The sequence below is a fragment of the Physeter macrocephalus genome, chromosome 11 (assembly GCF_002837175.3).
Source record: "Physeter macrocephalus isolate SW-GA chromosome 11, ASM283717v5, whole genome shotgun sequence".
Classification (NCBI taxonomy): Eukaryota; Metazoa; Chordata; class Mammalia; order Artiodactyla; family Physeteridae; genus Physeter; species Physeter macrocephalus.
In genome coordinates, this window is record NC_041224.1 from 60,110,407 (window position 1) to 60,132,141 (window position 21,735).

At 39.2% G+C, this 21,735-nt stretch overlaps 1 protein-coding gene across 13 annotated transcripts in view; it reads left to right on the top strand.

The window, feature by feature from the left end:
* The window catches only part of MAP2K5 (mitogen-activated protein kinase kinase 5), a 281,510-nt gene that overhangs the window by 88,030 nt on the left and 171,745 nt on the right, over nucleotides 1-21,735 (top strand). For all 13 annotated transcript variants that reach the window (XM_055088056.1, XM_028494957.2, XM_055088057.1 and 10 more), the window contains 2 exons: nucleotides 11,578-11,646; nucleotides 11,739-11,820. In XM_055088056.1, the coding sequence (XP_054944031.1) occupies nucleotides 11,578-11,646; nucleotides 11,739-11,820 (151 nt within the window). The remainder of the gene's footprint in view (nucleotides 1-11,577; nucleotides 11,647-11,738; nucleotides 11,821-21,735) is intronic.

Here is a 21,735-nt window from a genome sequence, read left to right on the forward strand (position 1 = left end):
TCCAGCTCAGTGGCATCACTGTCTTCCTCATCTTACAGTTCAAAAACTTAGTAGTTATTCACTCCTTTCTTTCCTTCATCTGCCACATCCTGTAAGTCACCACATCCTGTCAGAAATTTCCCCTGAAATGGGTCCATGAGTCTCTTTCTATTCTCATTGCTTTGGCCTTGTATCAGCCCACATACCTCCTACCTGGACTTTTATAATAATTTCCTCACTGTACCTTTCACTCTGCCACTGGAGTTGAGAAGTTGAATCCCTGATCTGACACCCCTCTTAGCACCCCTCTTCCCCCATCCACAATAGTGTACAACATAAAGCCTATGATGTCTGCCTTGCTTCTTTACATCTTTATGGCATCCTGAGATACCTTAACACCACACCCCAAATAGAGTGAAGCTGCACGTAACTCAAAGATCTTCTAGGCAACTACCTTAGATCCTCCTTACTTATTTCCATTGTGTTCATGGTCACACCCCATCCCTGCCGTACTTCAAGATCCCAGTCCTGCCCGTGCTACTTTGGATTTAATCTCTGGCATTGGCTGCTGGTGCTTGATTTTCCCATCATTTTATCTCACATTTCCCTAATGGAGTCTCTTGAATTGCACCTCTGACTGAAACCTTTACTACTTCAAATTAACTCCGTAGAACTCCACTTCCAAACTGGGCTCTTAGCTAACAAACTGGTCAGGCCTGCTTTGTTCCTTACTCCCCCGCAAGTTGGTTAGGCACTCTACAGATAGACCCCTGCCTACCTTTACAACCACATCCTCTGCTTTACCTGCATGTTGCTTTCTGTTATGCCCATTATCTTCTGTTTCTGGGCCCTTAATAATGAAAGCTTTTATTTTTTGAATGACTACTATATGCCAGATATTGTGCTAGACTCTGTATTGCTATTATCTTTAATCCTTAAAACTATAAAGTAAGCCTATTATTTTAGATTTGAGGACACTGAGACTCAGAAAACTGAACTGTCCAAGGTCACACAGATGGAAGCCAAGGCCAAGATTTAAAACAAAATCCATCTGCCTCCAAAGCACATGTCTTCTGCTATAACCTGTAGCCTTTATATAAGTTATTACCATTGCCCATCCCTTTGATTTCCATCTATCCTTTCAAGGTCCATCTCCTCCAAGATTCCTTCTTAGCTAACCATAGTGAGAATTCAGTCTCTTTCCCCAATACTTGCATAGTATATATTTCTGTATCTTTTTATCTTATCTAGGAAACTAAGAATCAGAACACTTAAATTGCAAGTGGTTGTACCTTTTAGTAAAGTTAAACCAAAACTGAGACTCAGGTCTTCCATACCACACTTTAGAATGTGTTACGTGTATTATCAAGTCTAGTTTTAACAACTCAAATAGCTTTTGGTGAGGCATTACCACAGAGCTCCTTCTTGGGATATTTTCTTTGATATTCCAGCCAAACTAGGTTCACCAAATTATAGAACTGAAAGAGACCTTAGAGATCATCTGTCATGGCCCACATTTTAAAGAGGAGGACCCTGGAGTCCAGACAGTTTCCAGGGTAGGTACTGTAGAGGCCAGGTTCCACCTCAGTCTTCCCCTGAGTTCACTGAGTACAGCTCTGTGGTACCAGCTCATCATTGGGTTGTTCTTTCTGTACCTTCCTAGCTCTCTCTTCATTCAGAGGACACCTCCACCAACTCCAACACTATTTTCCTTTTTATCTAGTTATCTGTTTGTTCCTCTGATGTCAAAACTTTTAGATTGTTGTCAGTGGTGCATTTAAAGACAGTCAACTTTAGGTTATTTATTCCAGGAGAGGGGAGCACTGCTCTAAATCACCCCCAAAAACTTACTATTTGGCCTTGCAAGTGCATTATAATTTTTCATAATTTCATACATTTTGAATTATGTTTAACCTAGGCTGATATTAAAATTCTTCTGCATGATTATTTAGTTGGGTGTGGCTAACAGTTGTTTCTGGAAAGGATTAAACGCAATTTTAAAGAAAGGACACATTTTAAAAAGAGCTGTTAAAGTAGAGACTTTCAATAAATGAAAACAGTAGGGCTTTACAAATATACTATTCACTAGACCTGACCATAAAACTGAGCTACAGAGCAGGAACTGTATTGTATTGTATCCCTCGATTCTATAAAATCACATACTAGATGCTCAAACTGAGTTGAATGAATGAATGATTTGAGTAGATATGATTATTGTGTTTAAACTTTTTGTTTAGCCCTGAGCTTCTTGGCAGTGAAGGCAAAAACCATTTTTGCTTGTATAATAGTCATATTCTAAGAGAAAGAAATGTATCATTTCTTTAAAACAGGCAGTTTTTTATTAAATCTTAGGAGTGTTATTTAGTTTCCAAATATTTGGGGATTTTTCCAGATTATCTTTCTGTTACTGATTTCTGATTTAAATCCATTGTGGTCAGGGAACATACTTTGTATAATTGGAATTATTTTAAGTTTATTGATGTTTATTTTTTGGCCCAGAATATGACTTATCATGGTAAGTCTTCTCTGTGCACATGAAAAGAATGTATAGTCTGTTGTATAGGATGTAGGATAAATGTCAGTTAGATTAAGTTGGCTGTTAGTGTTGTTCCAAATTTCTGTATCTTTACTGATTTTTTATCTACTTGTCCTATCAACAAGAAAGAGGGTGTTGAAATCTGCAGCAACAGTTGTGTATTTGTCTATTTTTTCTTGAAGTTCTATCATTTTTTTACTTCATATTTTTTGAAGATCTGTTAGGTTATTTAGGATTGTTATGTCCTCTTGATGAATTGGCCCCTTTATCATTATGAAGTGATCTTCTTTATCCATGGTAATATTCTTTGCTCTGAAATCAACATTGTCTGATATTAATATAGCTACTTCAGCTTTACTTTGACTAGTGTTAGCATGATATAGCCTTTTACTTCTAACCTATTGTATCTTTATATTTGGGATGGTTTTGTTGTAGGCAGCATATAGTTGGGTCTTGTATTTTAATCCAGTCTGATAACCTCTGTTTTGTTTTGTTTTGTTTTGTTTTGTTTTTGCGGTACACGGGCCTCTCACTGTTGTGGCCTCTTCCGTTGCGGAGCACAGGCTCCAGACGCGCAGGCTCAGTGGCCATGGCTCACCGGCCCAGCCGCTCTGCGGCATGTGGGATCTTCCTGGACCGGGGCGCGAACCCACGTCCCCTGCATTGTCAGGCGAACTCTCAACCACTGTGCCACCAGGGAAGCCCATCTCTGTTTTTTAATTGAGATATTTAGATCATTTACATCTCATGTGATTATTGATATGGTTGGATTTAAGTGTATCAGTTTGCTCTTTGTTTTCTATTTATTGTCTGTATGTCCTTTTTTTAAGCAGGTGCTTTAGACTTTATAGTATACATCTTTAATTTATCATAGTCTACCTTCAAGTCATTTTATTTTTTATGTATATATTTTTGGCTGTGTCGGGTCTTTGTTGCTGCGTGTGGGCTTTCTCTAGTTGCGGCGAGCGGGGCTACTCTTCATTGCCGTGCATGGGCTTCTCATTACGGTGGTTTCTCTTGTTGCGGAGCACGGGCTCTAGGTACACAGGCTTCAGTAGTTGTGGCGCGTGGGCTCAGTAGTTGTGGCACACAGGCTTAGTTGCTCCGCGACATGTGGGATCTTCCCAGACCAGGGCTCGAACCCATGTCCCCTGCATTGGCAGGCGGATTCTTAAACACTGTGCCATCAGAGAAGCACTACCTTCAAGTAATATTGTGCCACTTTACCTATAGTGTGAGAACTTTACAATGGTATACTTTCATTTCCCTTATCCTCACCTTGGTTATCGTACGTTTTACTTACTCATGTTATAAACTCCAGAATACATTGTTACCGTTTTTGCTTTAGACAGTTGTCTTTTAAAGGCATTTTAAATGTAAGAAAATATTTATATTTACTCACATTTTTTTCGGTGCTCTTTATTCCCTTGTGTCGATCCAGATTTCTGTCTGGTATCATTTTCCTTCTGTCTGAAGGACTCCCATCTTTTACATTTCTTACAGTGCATGAGTATCCTGGCAATGAATACTTTCAGCTTTTGCATGTCTTGAAAAGTGTATATTTGACTTTAAATTTTGGAAGACATTTTTGCTAGATATAGAATTCTAGGTTAATCATCCTTTTCTTTCAGTAGTGTAAAGATTTTGTTTCACTGTTTTCTGGCTTGCATTCATTCTTACTGTCATTTAAAATCTTTATTCCTCTGTACATTGGAACTGACATCTTTTCTGACTGCTTTTCTCTTTTTTTAACATCTTTATTGGAGTATAATTGCTTTACAATGGTGTGTTAGTTTCTGCTTTATAACAAAGTGAATCAGCTCTAAGTATACATATATCCCTATATCTCCTCCCTCTTGCGTCTGCCTCCCCCGCCCATCCCAACCTCTAGGTGGTCACAAAGCACCGAGCTGATCTCCGTGTGCTTTGCATCTGCTTCCCACTAGCTATGTGTTTTACATTTGGTAGTGTGCAGATGTCTGACTGCTTTTACGATTTTTTTATCACTAGTCTTACGCAATTTGATTATGATGAGCTTTTATGTAATTTTCCTCATGATTCATGTACTTAGGATTTGTTGAGATATAAATTTGTGGATTTTTAGTTTTCATTAAATTTGGAAAAATTTTAACCATTATTTCTTCAAGTATCCCCCCCCACCTTTGAGAACTTAAATTGCATTTATATTAGGTCACTTGAAGTTGTCCCACAGCAAAATGATACTCTGTTGTTTGTTTATTCTAGGCTTTTTTTTCTCTCTAACGTTTCACTTTTGAATAGTTTCTGTTGTCAAATGTTCAGGTTTTTGTCCTTTCATCTGCATTGTCTAATCTGTTATTAATTTTGTTCAGTATATTTTTCATTTCAGACGTTGTACTTTTTATCCCTGAAAGTTTACATGGGTCTTTTTTACATCTTCCATGTCTCTACTTAACATGCTCCATCTTTCTTCTACCTTCTTGCATATGTGGAATATAGTTATGATAACTGAATTAATGGTCTTGCCTATTAATTCTGTGATAAGTGTCATTTGGGACTCAGTTTTGTCTGATTGCTTTTTCTCCCCATTTGGGGTTGTATTTTTTAATACCTTATAATTTTTTACTGGATGCCAGTCATATGGCATAGGCTCATTCCTGTAAATATTCTTGAGCTTTATTCTGAGATGCTGTTTAGTGAATCTGAAACAGTCTGATCCTTTCAAGACTTGCTTTTAAGCTTTATGAGATGGGACCATCCCAGTGGTTAGTCTAGAACTAATTTTCCCCAGTCAGCTGAAGCAGTCATCTTTTGACTACTTTACCCCAATGCCTTGGCAAATATAGGTTTTCCATCCTGGCTGGTGGGAACACAAACTCTGCCTGGTGTGAGGTTTGGAGATTGTTTCTCCTGGTTCTTTCTGGGGGTTCTTTCCCTGGCCTCAGGTAGTTTCCTGACATCCACGTGCTAGTTGTTACTCAGCTGAAGACTTCAGGGGCCCCCTACAGCTCTCTGGAGCTGTCTCCTTTTGCTCTTCTGCCAGTGAACTCTAGCTGCCTTGGTCTCCTCAGACTCCCAGTTCTCTCAGCTTAGGGAGGTGGCTGAGCTCCCCCTGGGTCCCATGCAGGGGTCCCATGCAGGGGGGGGCCTGGAAACTCTTGTCTAGTTAGTAAGCTGAACAGTCATAGGACTCATCTTATTTGTTTTCCATCTCTTAGGGATCACTGTCCTATTTTAGCTGATCTCTAATGTCTGGAAGCCTGTTGATTTTTCTGGGGGTTTTTTTGTTGTTGTTATTTAATTTTTAGTATCTCTTCCTTTCTTGTCACCATGCAAATCCAGATGCTTTTTTTTGTCTCTTGTCAGACATGTTGACCAGCTTTTAAATTATTCTCTCAAAAATACAAGCTCCCATTTATTGATCACTTGTACTGTGCTAAGCACTCTACATACATTTTCCTCATTTAATGCTCACAATGACCTTTTGCAGTTACTACCATTATGGATCCTCATTTTACAGAAGCAAAAGCTGAGGCACAGAATAGTTAAGTAGCTTAGTCCCACAGCTAATATGTAATGGAACCAGGCTTTGAACTCAGGGAAGTCTTGCCTCAAGTCCATGCTCTGTACTGTATTTCTGCTCACTACCCTTGGATTTGGCTTCTTAAAGCATAGTTCTAGTCACATCTCTTCCCTTCTCAAAAGTCTTCAAAGGCTCTACATTACTTCCCAAGTAAAAGCTCTGTGGAATGGAACTCAAGATCTTCCACAATAGATCATCAGCCTACTTTTAAGGCATTATCTTATGTGTCTGAATCCTGTGCTTCTTTTAAGTTGAACTCATTGCCTTATCTGAACCCAAGTAGTTTCTCACTTCAACACTTTTACTCATGTATTCCTTTCTAATTAGAATGCCTTCACCCATGTCTCCACTTATCAAAATACTTAACACCCTTCAGGGGTCAACTCCAAAGCTTGCTCTTCCACTGAACTTACTTGAATAAATCCTGTCACATCTGGTATATCTATCACTCATTCACCTTCTCCCTTGAACTTGCCTAGAATTCTCTGTATGTCTCTTACGGGTGTTAACACATAGTGCCTTGTATTTTGCTATTAGTATACATGTACATTTCCCCTATTACTGAAATCTCTTTGTAAGTGGGGAACAGATCTTATTTAGCTTCTTGTCTTACTCATTGATTCATGTAGAACCTTGCATACAGGGCCTAGTACAGAGCACTGAACATCTTGTAATGATTAGATGTTCAACACATAATTAGTTGAATGACTAACTGAATAAATAAATTTTATTCTATCGCTTGTTCTTTATTTCATTCATTCATCTTTTGAAGTAGCATCCTGAAAGTAGGTTCAGCTCACATACAAAGTATCCCATAGTGTTCTTTGTATGGACCATTGCTCTCACCCAGAGTATTTCTTAGCTTTTTTTTTATATTAAAGGGTGAAATGAAAGGTTAAGAGTTAGAAGTGCATTTGGTCCTTTCCTGACCCCTTCCTGACTTTTGTGTGACTTCAAGCATGTCACTTGAACCTCTCAGTGACCTCAGCTGTGAAACGGGGCTGCCTGGTGTCACAAAGGGATTGCGAAGAGCAGCAAATCACAGTCCTTGTCTAAACAGAATCACCTGCAGGGCTCTGATGCCTGCATAGAATGATGAGGGAAATTTAATTTTCCAAGTCAAATGGTCATTTGGACCCATAGTTTGAATGTCTGTGGGAGCAATTAGATGAGAGTCCTTGAAAATCTGTTACTTTTCTCTTCCTACTCAAAATATTTCTAATTTTTGTACTTGTAAATGTTCTTATTTCCTAGACTTTTTTGTCTAAAGAATACTGCAATGTCTAAGCGTATTAGTGTTTACCTCTTTAGACTTCAAAGGTGGGAAAATATCATTTCAGATATTATAAAAAGAAAGTTGAATTTTGGGAAGAATAGAAGTGTCTTGAATTTTTATTTTATATCACTGAGTTTAGAAAAAAATTTGCCTCAAAGAGAGCACTTTGAAAATGATACTAATGCTATTTCAAAGATAACTATTCGATGACTGTATATGAATATGTGTTTCTAACTAGCTTTTGGTGGACGGCGGGGGAGGAATGTAGTTAAGCAAGACGATTGCAAACAAGTAGAGCAGAAAACAAATAAAAATACTGTTAGCCATCTTGCAAACAGAACCTTTTTATACCGTTAATGTAGTCTATAAGATCTTTAAAAGAGTAGAGCTTAATAGATTCCCCAGTATTGTATATTTTCTAATTAGGAAAAATCCATCTTCCAGGAAATTTACCCTTGTATGTAGCATGTGCTGATTATCATTCTTTGACTGCTTTGGGTTTCTGCTGCCTTTAAACTAGCATTTAAATGGACCATTTGATTAATCATTTGTATACTGACTGTAATCCTCCCAAATTTCCTTTCTGAGTTGTACATACTGTAAAAGACAATTATGTTGCCACAGATTAAATAAGCGAATTAAAACAGAATAGCGGCTTAATTTGACCTGTGATTTTGCTCTCCTTCCCTTTAGTGGAGCGTGTGCCACTCCAGCAAATAAATGAAGTCATCCATGACAGCTTGTGATGAATTGCCGTATTTATACTGTATATTTTAATAGCCTCACACTAATTTAAATTGAGCACAGAGTAAATTATAATTCAGTCACTTGACTGCTTATATTTAACTTGACAACTCATCCTTATTTGTCCTGGAGGTGTAGTGGAGAGCAGTGGAAATGCACTCAGGTATTTCAGTTTCTCCCTTAACCCTTTCTCCAGGAAATGCTTCATGTTCAAATTCTTTCCAATTTGAAAAATTTAGCTCTTCCTAAGGAGAAAAAAAAATATTCATGAAGACTTAAGGAGTTCATGCTTTCCTTGTTCTTCAGAAAAAAAAATTAGTATTCGCCATGCTTTTTTTTTCCAATTTTTCCATTTTTAGTAAAAGCTACCAAAGGGTAGCTTTTACTTGCCCTCTCAAGTTGCCAGAAATTACATTTTCACTTCTTTACCATTATGGAATCTCCACTATTCTGGACTATAGCAAATCCCAAGAATGATCAAGACCTATTAGGGTGCAATGGATTGGTCCCACAAACACGGTGTTACTTGCTACATGTTAGGCCAGTGTGGCAATTTTATTTATTTTGGTGTTTATGTCTTTGGTTTTAAATTCAGTTATAGAAATCAGGCAATTCATTTCCTTCCTGTCTAGAAATAGCTTCTTATTTGTAGGATTATGTTTGTAAGGAGTACTTTAATTAAGTCCCACATCAGTTAATGGGCACCACTTGAGTAAGACCCTGGGCTGGGTGCTGGATATGGGGTGAGGGAACCAGAGAAAAATGCACAAGACTTAGTCATTGCCGTTCTGGGGCTTACAACCACTCTGTACTCTCTAGGCTTCTGTTTTTAGGAGATGAGGCATTAATGCTAAAGGCAGCTTGTGATAAGGAAAAAGATAAAGGATCTGATGGAGGGCTTTGGAGCTGGCTTTGTGGAGGTGGTGGTGGCATTCAAGCTGTATCTAAAGGATAGGAAAGGTTTTATGGCCAGTGACTATGGAATGGAGCAAGGAAGCACACCTCAAGTGCAGGGAACAGCATGGGGGAAAGCACAGGACGTGTGTGGACCGGGAGAAATCATCTGGTTTTACATGTAGATTGGGTTTGTGGTAAGGAGTAGTGAGAGAAGGAGCTAGAATAACAAGATGGAGGTAGACTGTGAAAGAATTCCTTGGCTGTCATGCTAGAATTTTAACTTTATTTGAAGCCATAGGAGCCCAATTAAGGTTCTCTGTGAAGAGAATATGTTCATAGCTGGTAGTTTTGGGTTAATAACAAGGTTTTGGTTAGCCTTGTGGAATCATGTTTTCTTGATTGGGTGCCTGGAGGTGCAATATATCTTAGTAGTCATACTAAACACTGAATAAACAGCATTTTTGAAACCTTAAATAAGGGATTTTCAACCTTACTGGGGGTTACAAATCATCTGGGAAATTTTTTTAAAATGCAGAGATGTGGGCCCAACCCTAGAGATTCTGATTCCCTTATTCTGGAGTAAGCCCTGTGCATCAGGATTTGTTAGAAGTGTCCTTATATATTTATATAAACACCTAGATGTAAAGGTAATTATAACGTGAGGCCAAGGTTGAGAACCACTGCTTTAAGGTAAATAATACCTTACTCCTTTTAGCAGAGTTTTTCAGGTTGAAAGATTCCCTGTACTTGACATAGTAGGGTGAATAGCTTTAATATTTTATGGCATAGAATTAAAACAACACTAGATGAATTAATTTTGTTGCTAAATTTTATACAGGAACAAAAATGTAAGTGAATATTGTGGCAAATGACTATTGATTGGGAGAAATGTTTAAATGCTTCTTGGCAGTTTTGCATTACACTTACAGTCTAGTTTTAGTGAGAGCTTTTATAAACAACCCTAAAGCAAACTCTTGATAGAAACTGCTATGCCTTTTTGTACTCATTTTACCCTCCCCCCAATGGATGTCAGGACTATAAAATGTGTGTTTTAGAGAGTATCCTTTTCTTTCCTTGCTCTATCAGCAGTTTGCAATTCAAACTTTATGTTTTTTCCTCCAGTATTGATTATATGTGTGTGTGTGTGTGTGTGTGTACACACACACACACACACACACACACACACACACACACACATATATATTCTGCCATTCTAATATAAAATGTGGTTCGGTGTTGGATTGTGTTTAATTAGACTATCATTGGTAATCCTGAATGTTAAGTTTTTATCTAGAAATGTCTAGAGTCAGAAACTCTGCCACAAATCTTAGAAATTATCTTCCAGTTATTTTATTATCATCACTGTCTATTTTAAGTAAAAAACAATTTCCCTTGAATTGGCTTCACAGGAAATGCTAAGTAAAATTTGAATGGTTCATGGTCTTCTTTCTTAAAAAAAAATAAGTGTTTGAAATAAACTAGAATTTGTTCTAGGTAAGTTTATAAATATACTATTGTACATTTCTATGTTATGAATTTGACTCAGTGGTTGATATTTTAAGGAAAACCGTAAAGCCTCAGGGCATACTGGAAAGTGCATGGTCCTTGGAATCAGGAAGGGGCCCTGACATTGCTGGGCCTCATGACTCCTCAGAACCTTGGTTTCTTCCTCCAAAAGAAGGGAATTAGGGACTTCCCTGGTTGCTCAGTGGTTAAGAATGCGCCTGCCAATGCAGGGGACATGGTTTCGAGCCCTGGTCCGGGAAGATCCCACATGCCGCAGAGCAGCTAAGCCCATGTGCCACAACTACTGAGCCCACGTGCAACTGCAACTGCTGAAGCCTGCTTGCCTAGAGCCCGTGCTCCGCAACAAGAGAAACCACTGCAATGAGAAGCACATGCACTGCAATGAAGAGTAGCCCCCACTCACCACAACTAGAGAGAGCCCGCGCACAGCAACAAAGACCCAACGCAGCCAAAATTAATTAATTAATTAATTTTAAAAAAGGAAGGGAATTAGATGAAATCATTTCTGAAGTTCCTTCAAGCTCCAACATTTTATAACAATTTTGGCAAAGAAAGATTACCCACCTGGAAGAATATAAAAACCTGACGTATTTTTAAAACTCCTTATTTCTCTCAACTAAAAATCTACTTTAAATGTTATTTTTACTCATTATTCTCTCTGCTTTTGCCCAGTGTCTGAATTACAAGACAATTATTTTTTTAATGGTTTCAAGGTCATACGATCTTCCTCTTCTCAAAATAACCAATGTGACCAAAATAGGGTGTATAAATTAAGGGTGTTATAACTTAACTGACTTTTAAAGCTGTTAATACTGACCTTTGAGACCTGGCTTTTTCTTTGATCCCATCAATCACTTCTATACCACCTCCCCCAATACAAAGTATTAGACAGATGTGGACACAGTTTGTATTACTGGAGGTTGTGATGGGGAGGAGAGAGGTGGAATGAATAGAGGAAACACCATATTTTTTAGTTTTTATATTTTATAATGAATATGACTATATTTAATTTAAAGGTGAATAAATGTGTGAATGTTGATTCCTTTATATATTTAGGTCATACTACTAGATATTACACTGGAACTTCAGAAGCAAATTATGTCTGAATTGGAAATTCTTTATAAGGTAATTTTTTTCTTGGTCATTTTTCCTTATAAAGTATGCCTGTGGTATTGGCTTGCAGGCTATTAACTACTTTTGTCTTATTTTTGTTACAGTGTGATTCATCATATATCATAGGGTTTTATGGCGCATTTTTTGTGGAAAACAGAATTTCAATATGTACAGAATTCATGGATGGTGAGTTTTCCCTTTTATAATACTTTAAAAGTGATTTTGGGAGTAGAGTGCTTTAAAACCTGGTTTTGATGTAGGTATCAAGTAGAATTAAAAATAATGAAAATATACTAATAATTACCTCCTTTATGCTCTAAAACATCTTAGTGTTAAGGGTTCCTGTTGTTAAATATTTATAGCCGAGCCATAATTTCAAGAATGTAATTTCATTTACTTTTATTGAAAATTTAAATAGAACAGATTAAATACTAGTCTAATCGGTGGTTTGATACTTGATTCTTCCATACAATCTGTCTTCACTTGCGAAACAGTTGCTCTGTTCTTTTAATGTTTCAATAGCCAAAACAGATTTTCTTTTAAAGAAATCTAGTAACGCAATGTCCTGTGTCTTTTAGAAAGAAATCGGATCTTAATTGCAAGATAAGAAATTGTTTTCCAACACAGCTGTTTAGCCAAGATGTGTTTAGTTTTCTTTGGACTCTAGCCCTTGCCTGCCTTCCTTTATTTTTTATTCATTTCTATTTTGATAAGTCTTTTTTGTTCTGAATATTTTGGCAAAATGCAAATTTCTTGGTACCCTATCAGTAAAATGATGTCATCATTGTTATTGTTTACCTATTTGAAATCAAAGCAGTCTTTAAATTTCACATAGTCAATTTTTTAATGTCTAGCTCATTAAAACTCAACATTTGGGAGTTCCCTGGTGGTTCAGTGGTTAGGACTCAGTGCTTTCATTGCCGTGGCCCGGGTTCAATCCCTGGTTGGGGAACTAAGATCCTGCAAGCCGAGCGGTGCAGCTAAAAAAAAAACCCTCAACATTTAAAAAATATACTTAGTTCATATGGGGGATTCTCAGTATATTAATAATACAATTAGTTCATTCCCCACAAGGCTTTGTGTATTTTTTTCGTCTGTGCGTGGGCTGTCTCTAGTTGCGGGAGCAGGGGCTACTCTTCATTGTGGTGCGCGGGCTTCTCATTGCAGTGGCTTCTCTTGTTGTGGAGCACGGGCTCTAGGCTCGTGGGCTTCAGTAGTTGTGGCTCACGGGCTCTAGGTGTGCGGGCTTCAGTAGTTGTGTCACACAGGCTTAGTTGCTCCACAGAACGTGGGATCTTCCCAGACCAGGGCTCGAACCCGTGTCCTCTGCATTGGCAGGCAGATTCTTAACCACTGCACCACGAGGGAAGCCCTCCACAAGACTTTTTAATGAGCCATCATTGATACCTTGTTACTATAATAGTGTGTTCTAAATTAGTTATAGTAGATGTCAAGAATTAAAAGTCTTACAGACATATGGAAAGTATGACAATTAGTATTCAAGGAGACTGACTAGAAAAAGTGGGTTCATAGAGCCAGTACATGTCATTACTTTATGACTTTTCATCATACTTTTTTTTTTTTTTTTCTTTTTTTGCGGTACGCGGGCCTCTCACTGTTGTGGCCTCTCCCGTTGCGGAGCACAGGCTCCGGACGCGCAGGCCCAGCGGTCATGACTCACGGGCCCAGCCGCTCTGCGGCATGCGGGATCCTCCCGGACCGGGGCACGAACCCGTGTCCCCTGCATTGGCAGGCGGACTCTCAACCACTGCGCCACCAGGGAAGCCCCATCATCCTTTTTATGAATCCTCAATTTTTGTTACATTAAAAAATGTATTTATTAAGATGGTATGTTCAAATACTATAAAATTTGTCCTTCTGATGTGTACAGTTCAGTGGTTTTTAGTATATTCAAAAGGTTTTGTAACCATCACCACTAATTCCAAAACATTTGTATCACCCTGGAAACAAATTCCCTACCCATTAGTAGTCACTCCCTATACCCTCTTGCCTCTAGTCCCTGGCAACCATTAATCTACTTTCTGTCTCTGTGGATTTCCCTATTTTGGACATTTCAGATAAGTGGAATCATATAGTATGTGGCCTTTGTGTCTGACTTCTTTCACTTAGCATAATGTTCTCAAGGTTCACCCATGTTGTAAAATTTATCAGTACTTCATTACTTTTTATGACTGCCTAATAGTCCATCGTATAGATCACCACATTTTCTTTACTCATTCATCAGTGATGGGCACTTGCGATGTTTCCATTTTTTGGCTATTGTGCATGATGCTGCTATGTACTTTTTTTTTTTTTTTTTTGGCTGTGCCTGGGCCTTCATTTCTGTGCGAGGGCTTTCTCTAGTTGCAGCAACTTCATCGCGGTGCACGGGCCTCTCACTATCGCGGCCTCTCTTGTTGCGGAGCACAGGCTCCAGACGCGCAGGCTCAGTAGTTGTGGCTCATGGGCCTAGTTGCTCTGCGGCATGTGAGATCTTCCCAGACCAGGGCACGAACCCGTGTCCCCTGCATTGGCAGGCAAACTCTCAACCACTGCGCCACCAGGGGAGCCCCGCTGCTATGTACTTTTGTGTACAAGTTTTTTGGTTTTTTTTTTGTGGTATGCGGGCCTCCCCCTGCCGTGGCCTCTCCCGTCGCGGAGCACAGGCTCCGGACGCGCAGGCCCAGCGGCCACGGCCCACGGGCCCAGCCGCTCCGCGGCACGCGGGATCCCCCCGGACCGGGGCGCGAACCCGGCTCTCCTGCACCGGCAGGCAGACGCGCAACCACTGCGCCACCAGGGAAGCCCCCGTGTACAAGTTTTTTGTGGACATATGTTTTCACTTCTCTTGAGTATGTCAGTAGGAGTAGAATTGCTGGGTCATATGGTAGCTCTATGTTTAACACTGCCAAACTGTTCCATTCCATTTTACACCAGTTTGTATTCAGTTTGCTAAACTTGTTCCTTAAACTCTAATAGGTTTTTATAGATTCCTTAGGGTTTTCCATATAGAAGATCATGTCATTTGAAAATAGAGGTAGTGTTACATCTTCTTTTCCATTTTGGATGTCTTTTTTTCTTTTTCTTGTTTAATTACCCTGCCTAAAACTTTCAGGACAGTGGGGTTTGTTTTTTTTTAAATTTTTTAAAAAAATATTTATTTATTTTTTGGCTGCATCGGGTCTTAGTTGCAGCACCCAGGATCCTTCGTCGCGACACGTGGGCTCTTTGTTGCAGTGCACAGGCTTCTCTCTAGTTGTGGCACGCAGGGTCATTAGTTGCAGTGCAAGGGCTCTCTAGTCGTGGCGTGCAGGCTTAATTGCCCCGCGGCATGTGAGATCTTAGTTCCCTGACCAGGGATTGCACCGGTGTCCCCTGCGTTGCAAGACGGATTCTTAACCACTGGACCACCAGGGAGGTCCCTCAGTACAGTGTTGAATAGAAGTAGTGAGAGCAGACATCCTTCTTTTGCTTCTTAGAAGGGAAGCTTTCAGTCTTTCGCCATTAAGTATGATGTTAGCTGTGGGTTTTTGGTAGATGTCATTTATCGAGTTTGTTGAGTATTTTTATCATAAATTGGCATTAAATTTTGTCAAATGCTTTTTTTGTCTATTGAAATGATCATGTGTTTTTTTTGTCCTTTATTCCATAGTTACAGTGTATTACATTAATAGATTTTTACATATTGAATCAGTCCTGTATAATCCTTTTTATATGTTGCTGGATTCAATTTGTTAGTATTTTGTTGAGGATTTTTACATCCATATTCTTAAGTGATATTGGTTTGTAGTTTTCTTGTAATGTCATTGTGTGAGTTTGCTATCAGGATAATTCTGTCCTCAAAGAATGAGTTGGACAGTGTTCCCTCCTCTTCTGTTTTTTGGAAGAGTTTGTGAAAGATTGATGTTAATTCTTCTTAAAACGTTTGGTATAATTCAGCGGTGAAGCCATCTGGTCCTGGGGTTTTCTTTGTGAGTAGTTTTTGTGGTCAGGTGGCATTTGTTGTCTCTCATTAGGAAAAGTCCAAGCACTGCTGCCCACTGCATCTTGGTATTGGAGTTGCCAAGAAAAACAGAATACAATCAAGCACTGGATTGAGCAATGCTTTACTCACATAAAAAAAAAAGAGAGCGAGATCAGCTTTAGTAGTGGGTGTCAGTTCCCAATGGCCAACAGCAGGTCCCTCCTGGCAGTCTGTGCAGGGCAGTTGGCCTGCACATACCCATCTGTGTTGCAGCAAAAGTACCCCCCACTCTGCCCTACTCCCCTGGAGTCAGAAATACTGAAAGTTGGAGGTGTGCCTAAGGTCCATTGATGCACATGCTTAATCAGGACAAAGGAGTACACATGGAGCCTAAAACAGGGAAAGATATTCCAAAACAAGGAGATAAACCCAGCACAGGTTATGTGGCCTCTTTATCTCTTGGTAAGCAAGTGTTCCAGCCACAAGGCCCATTCTTATGTGGCCAAGTAGGATTAGCAAGACTGTGTGCATAAGACTGTCTTTCCCAAAAGTTTTTCAAAAACTGTGGTATAATACATATATAATTTACCATATTAGCCATTTGTAAGTGTGTAGTTCAGCAGCATTAAGTGCATTCACATTACCATACAACCACCACCGTCCATCTGCAGAACTCTTTTCAGCTTGCAAAACTGAAACCCCATACCCATTAAGCCATAACTCTCCTTTGCCTCCTACTCCCAGCCCCTGGTAGTGAATATTCTACTTTCTGTCTGTATGAGTTGGGCTACTCTGGATACCTCAGCTAAGCGAACTTGCACAGTATTTGTCTTTTGGGGACTGGCGTGTTTCACTTTGCATAATGTCCTCAGGATTTACCCATGTTGTAGCATATGTCAGAATTTACTTTCTTTTTAAGACTGAATAATATTGTGAGTAGTTTTTTAAATTACCAACCAATATCTTTATTAGTTATAGGTTTATTCAGAATTTCTATTTCTTCTTGAGTCAGTTTTGGTACTTTGTGGCTTTCTAGAAGTTTGTTCATTTCATCTAGATTATCTGATCTGTTGGTAAACAATTATTCCTAGTATTCCTTTGTAATCATTTTTATTTCAGTAAAGTCAGAGAACATTAGTTCTCTCTTTCATTCCAGATTTTATTAATTTGAGTCTTATCCCTTTTTCTCTTGGTCAGGGTAGCTAAAAGTTGATCAGTTTCTTTGTCTTTTTCAAAAACCAACTCTTGATTTCTTTGATGTTTCTCTGTTGTTTTTCTATGGTGTTAGATCTCTGGTCTAATACTTATTAATTTCTACTAGCTCTGTTTTTAGTTTGCTCCTCTTTTTCTGTATTTTTAAGCTGTGGAGTTAGGATATTGATTTGAGATCTTTCTTATTTAATGTAGGCATTTGCAGCTATACATGTCCCTCTAAGCACCTCTTTAGCTGCACTCTAGAAGTTTAGATATGTTGTTTTTTTCATTTTCATTTATCTCGAAGTGTTTTCTAATTCCCCACAAAGATAATCCCTGTGATTTCTCTTTTGACCCATTTTTATTTAGGAGTGTGTCATTTTCCACATTGAATTTGTCCTTCTGTTGCTTATTTCTAATATTCCTTAGAGGTCAGAGAACATGCTTTGTATTATTTCAGTCCTTTTAAATTTATTGAGATTTCTCTTATGCCCTAAAATATTGTCTGTCCTGGAGAATGTTCCATGTGCACCTGAGAAAAATGTATTCTGCTATTGTTGGGTGGAGTGTTCTTGAGATGTCTGTCAGGACTAGGTGGTTTATGGTGTTAAGTATTTTATTTCCTTGTTAATCTTTAGTGCAAATTGTTCTATCTACTGTTGAAAGTGGGTATTGAAATGGGGTATTTTTTGGTTGTCTGTTTCTCCCTTCAGTTTTTGTTTTTGTGTGTGTGTGTGTGTGTGTGTGTGTGTGTGTGGGGTATGTGGGCCTCTCACTGTTGTGGCTTCTCCTAGCGGCTCCGCGGCATGTGGGATCTTCCCGGACCGGGGCACGAACCCGTGTCCCCTGCATCGGCAGGCGGACTCTCAACCACTGCACCACCAGGGAAGCCCGCTCCCTTCAGTTTCGTCAGTTTATGCATCACATATTTTGGCATTCTGTTGTTAGGTGCATGTATGTTTGTAATTGTTATATCTTCTTGATGAATTGACTGTTTTATCATTATAAAATGTGTTTCTTTGTCTCTAGTCACAGCATTTACCTAAGAGTCTGTTTTGTCTAATTTAGTATAGTCATTCTGGTTCCCTATAGATTACTGTTTGCTTGTTATGTCTTTTTCCATTGTTTATTTTCAACCTATTTGGGTCTTTGAATCTAAAGTCCATCACCTATGGGCAGCATAGAGTTGGATAATTTTTTTATCCATTCTGTCAATCTCTCGTTCAGTTAGAGTGTTTAATTCATTTACATTTAATGTAATTAATGACAAGCTAGAATTTATATCTGCCATTTTACTATTTGTTTTCTTTAAGTCTTCTTTTATGTTCTTCTGTTCCTTCATTGCTGCTTTCTTTTATATTAAATAGATATTTTCTAATGTACTGTTTAAGTTATCTTGTGGTTTCTTTTACTATATTTTTAAGGTGTATGTTTGGTTTCCCTAGAGATTACAGTTATCATCTTAACTTATTCGGATTCATATCAACAACTTATTTCAGATTAATATCAACTTCCTTTCAGTAGTGTACAAAAACTTTGCTCCAGATTTTATTTTATATATCTGTGTGTGTGTATGTGTGTGTATATATATATATATATATATGTATATATGTATATATATATATATACACACACAGAGACATAGTGAGAGAGGGATTTGTATATATGTGTGTATGTATGTATATGTGTATGTTTGGGAGGCTGTGTAATTTGCCTCTTTATTGATAGCCTGTATTTGGGAAGACATCATCCTCATACTTTAGTTCCTTACAGATGGTTTCCTTTAGTTATATGGATGTATATTAATATAGCTGATTAAAGATTTTTTTCCAGTAAGTCCAACATCTGAGCTTTTTTAGGGACAGTTTCTGTTGATTGCTTTTGTTCCTGTGTATGGGTCATACCTTTTTGTTTCTTTACATGTCTCATTTTTTATTGTTGAAAACTGGACATTTTAAATAATATAATGTGTTAACTCTAGAAATCAGATTCTCCCTCATCCCCAGGGTTTGTTTTTGTTGGATATGCTTGTTTAGTGACTTTTCTAAAATATTCTGTAGTGTTTGTCTCCAGTATATAGCCACTGAAGCCTCTTTCAGTTAGCTTACTGGTCAGCTAATGATTCGACAGAGATTTCCTTAAATGCCTGGGGCTAATAAGTCTCCCAGTCTTTGCTGAAGGGTTCTGAGTGTGTTGGGGCACACCTTCAGTACTCTCCCACTCTCAGAGAGGGATAAGTCTAGTACTCTCCCACCATTTGATAACTCTGCCTTAGTCTTTGCTTCCTGCTTGTGCTGAGCCTCATGTTCAGCCCAAGGTGACTGCTGAAAGCCTCCTCCAGGCCTTCCTGAGCACGCACATGGCCTTGTGCATGCATATATCCTCGATTCCCAAGAATATGTTGCAGCTTTTCAAAGCCTCTGTTTTTTCTTTTTCCAATAAATCTATTTATTTAGTTATTTATTTTTGGTTGCGTTGGGTCTTTGTTACTGTGCATGGGCTTTCTCTAGTTGTGGCGAGCAGGGGCTACTCTTCGTTGCAGTGCACGGGCTTCTCCTTGCGGTAGCTTCTGTTGTGGTGGTGGCTTCTGTTGAAGCACGGTCTCTAGGCCTGTGGGCTTCAGGAGTTGTGGCACTCAGGCTCAGTAGTTGTGGCTTGCGGGTTCTAGAGAGCAGGCTCAGTAGCCGTGGCGCATAGGCTTAGTTGCCCCACGGCATGTGGGATCTTCCCAGACCAGGGCTTGAACCCGTGTCCCCTGCATTTGCAGGCGGACTCTTAACCACTGCACCACCAGGGAAGTCCCTCAAAGCCTCTATTGACATCGCATTCCCCAGCTTTTCCTTTTAAGACTTTTGGTTAGCCTATTGTTTACCTAAACTGTTATCCGCCACCTCAGTAAGTTACAGAGTTAATTGATTGCTTCTAATTGTTTTCAATAAATGCCCCTAAGGAAAAGGTTGTTTTTATAAGGTGTAAATAAAGACAGCATTGCAAGTGAGGTCTTCCAGGGAACCCCCAAACAGGTCAGAAGTGAAACTTTTATGAGAAGGTGGATATGAAGGAGCACCAACTCAGTTCTGCCTGTGCAGTGGCTACCAGGCTGCTGGAGTTTACTGTGACGGCAGGCTGCTGGTTTTCAAGGCTGCACTGAAGCTGGAGATCAGTCAGGCAGTGGGAATAGGGCAAGTTAAAATGCCACAAAGCTTGCTGTTCTTAGCAAAATTCAAGGGTTGTCCTGAATAAACAATTTTGGGGTTGCTACAATCCTTTGGCTAATTTCAAGAGTTCTGAACAAGTTGATTCTGACAATTTTTGTCTGTTTTTTCATTGCTTTTGTGGAGAAGAGAATTTTCAGGGGACCTTACCCTGCTGTTTTCAGTGATGTCACCTTTTAGTTACATTTTAATACTTTAAGTCCTTATCTTAAAATATTCGCTTTATAACCTATATTTAACCTCTTTTTTGAGACTCCCCATTCTCTTGACTTGAGCTGCCTGAAGCCCTTCTTCTGCTGCTGTTGGCAGCTTCCCTTTACTCCACCCTTACTGGTCCCTGAACACTAAAATTTTCTACTTCTTAAGTTTTGTTCTCCCATTCCCATCTTCTCTGCTATTTCCCACATCAGCTCCTGTAAAACTTTACCTACCTCGTTCTCATTTGGAGACAACATAGACTCTCAGGTACGAGCTCTCATAATTCCTTGCTTTTCCACCTATAGCTTAGCAACAACTGCACACACCTGATCCACCTCTCGCTTGAAAAGCTGTTTAAGGCCAGTCCCTTTACATGTGCATCCCCTTGGTGGAGTTTCTCCATTAACCACCCTCTCTCTTTTGGACCTTCATTCTCTCTGTAATAAACAAACTATTCCTCAAAAATACATGGACCGAAAACTATGTGCCATCCTCTGTCATTCCTTTTCTTCCCTTCCTATCTCAATTAAACTTCTCGACAACTTTGTCTCAACCCTAGTTCTGTTCTGTTAGTGTAAATTCTCATTATTTATTTTAATCTTATATTAGTTGTTTATTTCCAAGTAGTAATTGAGCACTTTCTTTCAGACACTGTTCTAAACTTGGGGGACAACAGTGAACAGGACTTAATCCCTGTTGGTATGGGGCTTAAATTCTAGAAGGGGAGACAAGAAACATACAGTACACTCTCAGAGGGGGATAAGTCTAGTTAGAACCTAAAGCAGGGTAGACGATGACTAATAAGGAGAGGAGGTGCTATATTGCAGGGGTCCCCAACGTCCGGGCCATCGGCCAGTGCTGATCCGTGGCCTGTCAGGAACCGGGCTGCACAGTAGGAGGTGAGAGGCAGATGAGCAAGCGAAGCTTCATCTGCCGCTCCCCATTGCTTACGTTACCGCCTGAACCATCCCCATACCCCACCATCCATGGAAAAACTGTCTTCCACAAAACTGGTCCCTGGTGCCAAAAAGTTTGGGGACCGCTGCTATACAGGATGGTCAGGGATGGCTTCTTTTTTTTTTAACTAAAAAAATTTTATTTTGTTTATTTATTTTTTATACAGCAGGTTCTTATTAGTTACCTATTTTATACATATTAGTGTATATACGTCATTCCCAATCTCCCAGTTCATCCCACCACCTCACCCCTCCACCACCACTTTCCCCCCTTGGTGTCCATATGTTTGTTCTCTTCATCTGTGTCTCTATTTCTGCCTTGCAAACTGGTTCATCTGTACCATTTTTCTAGATTCCACATATGTGTGTTAATATACGATATTTGTTTTTCTCTTTCTGACTTACTTCACTCTGTATGACAGTCTCTAGGTCCAAGGGATGGCTTCTTTATGGGAGTGGCATTTTAGCAGAGACTTTAATGTCAGACTTTAATGTCAGTGAGCCAGCTCAGGGAAGGTCATGGGGAAGATCTTCAAGGCAGAGGATCAAGTATAAATGCTCTAAGGTGGGAAGC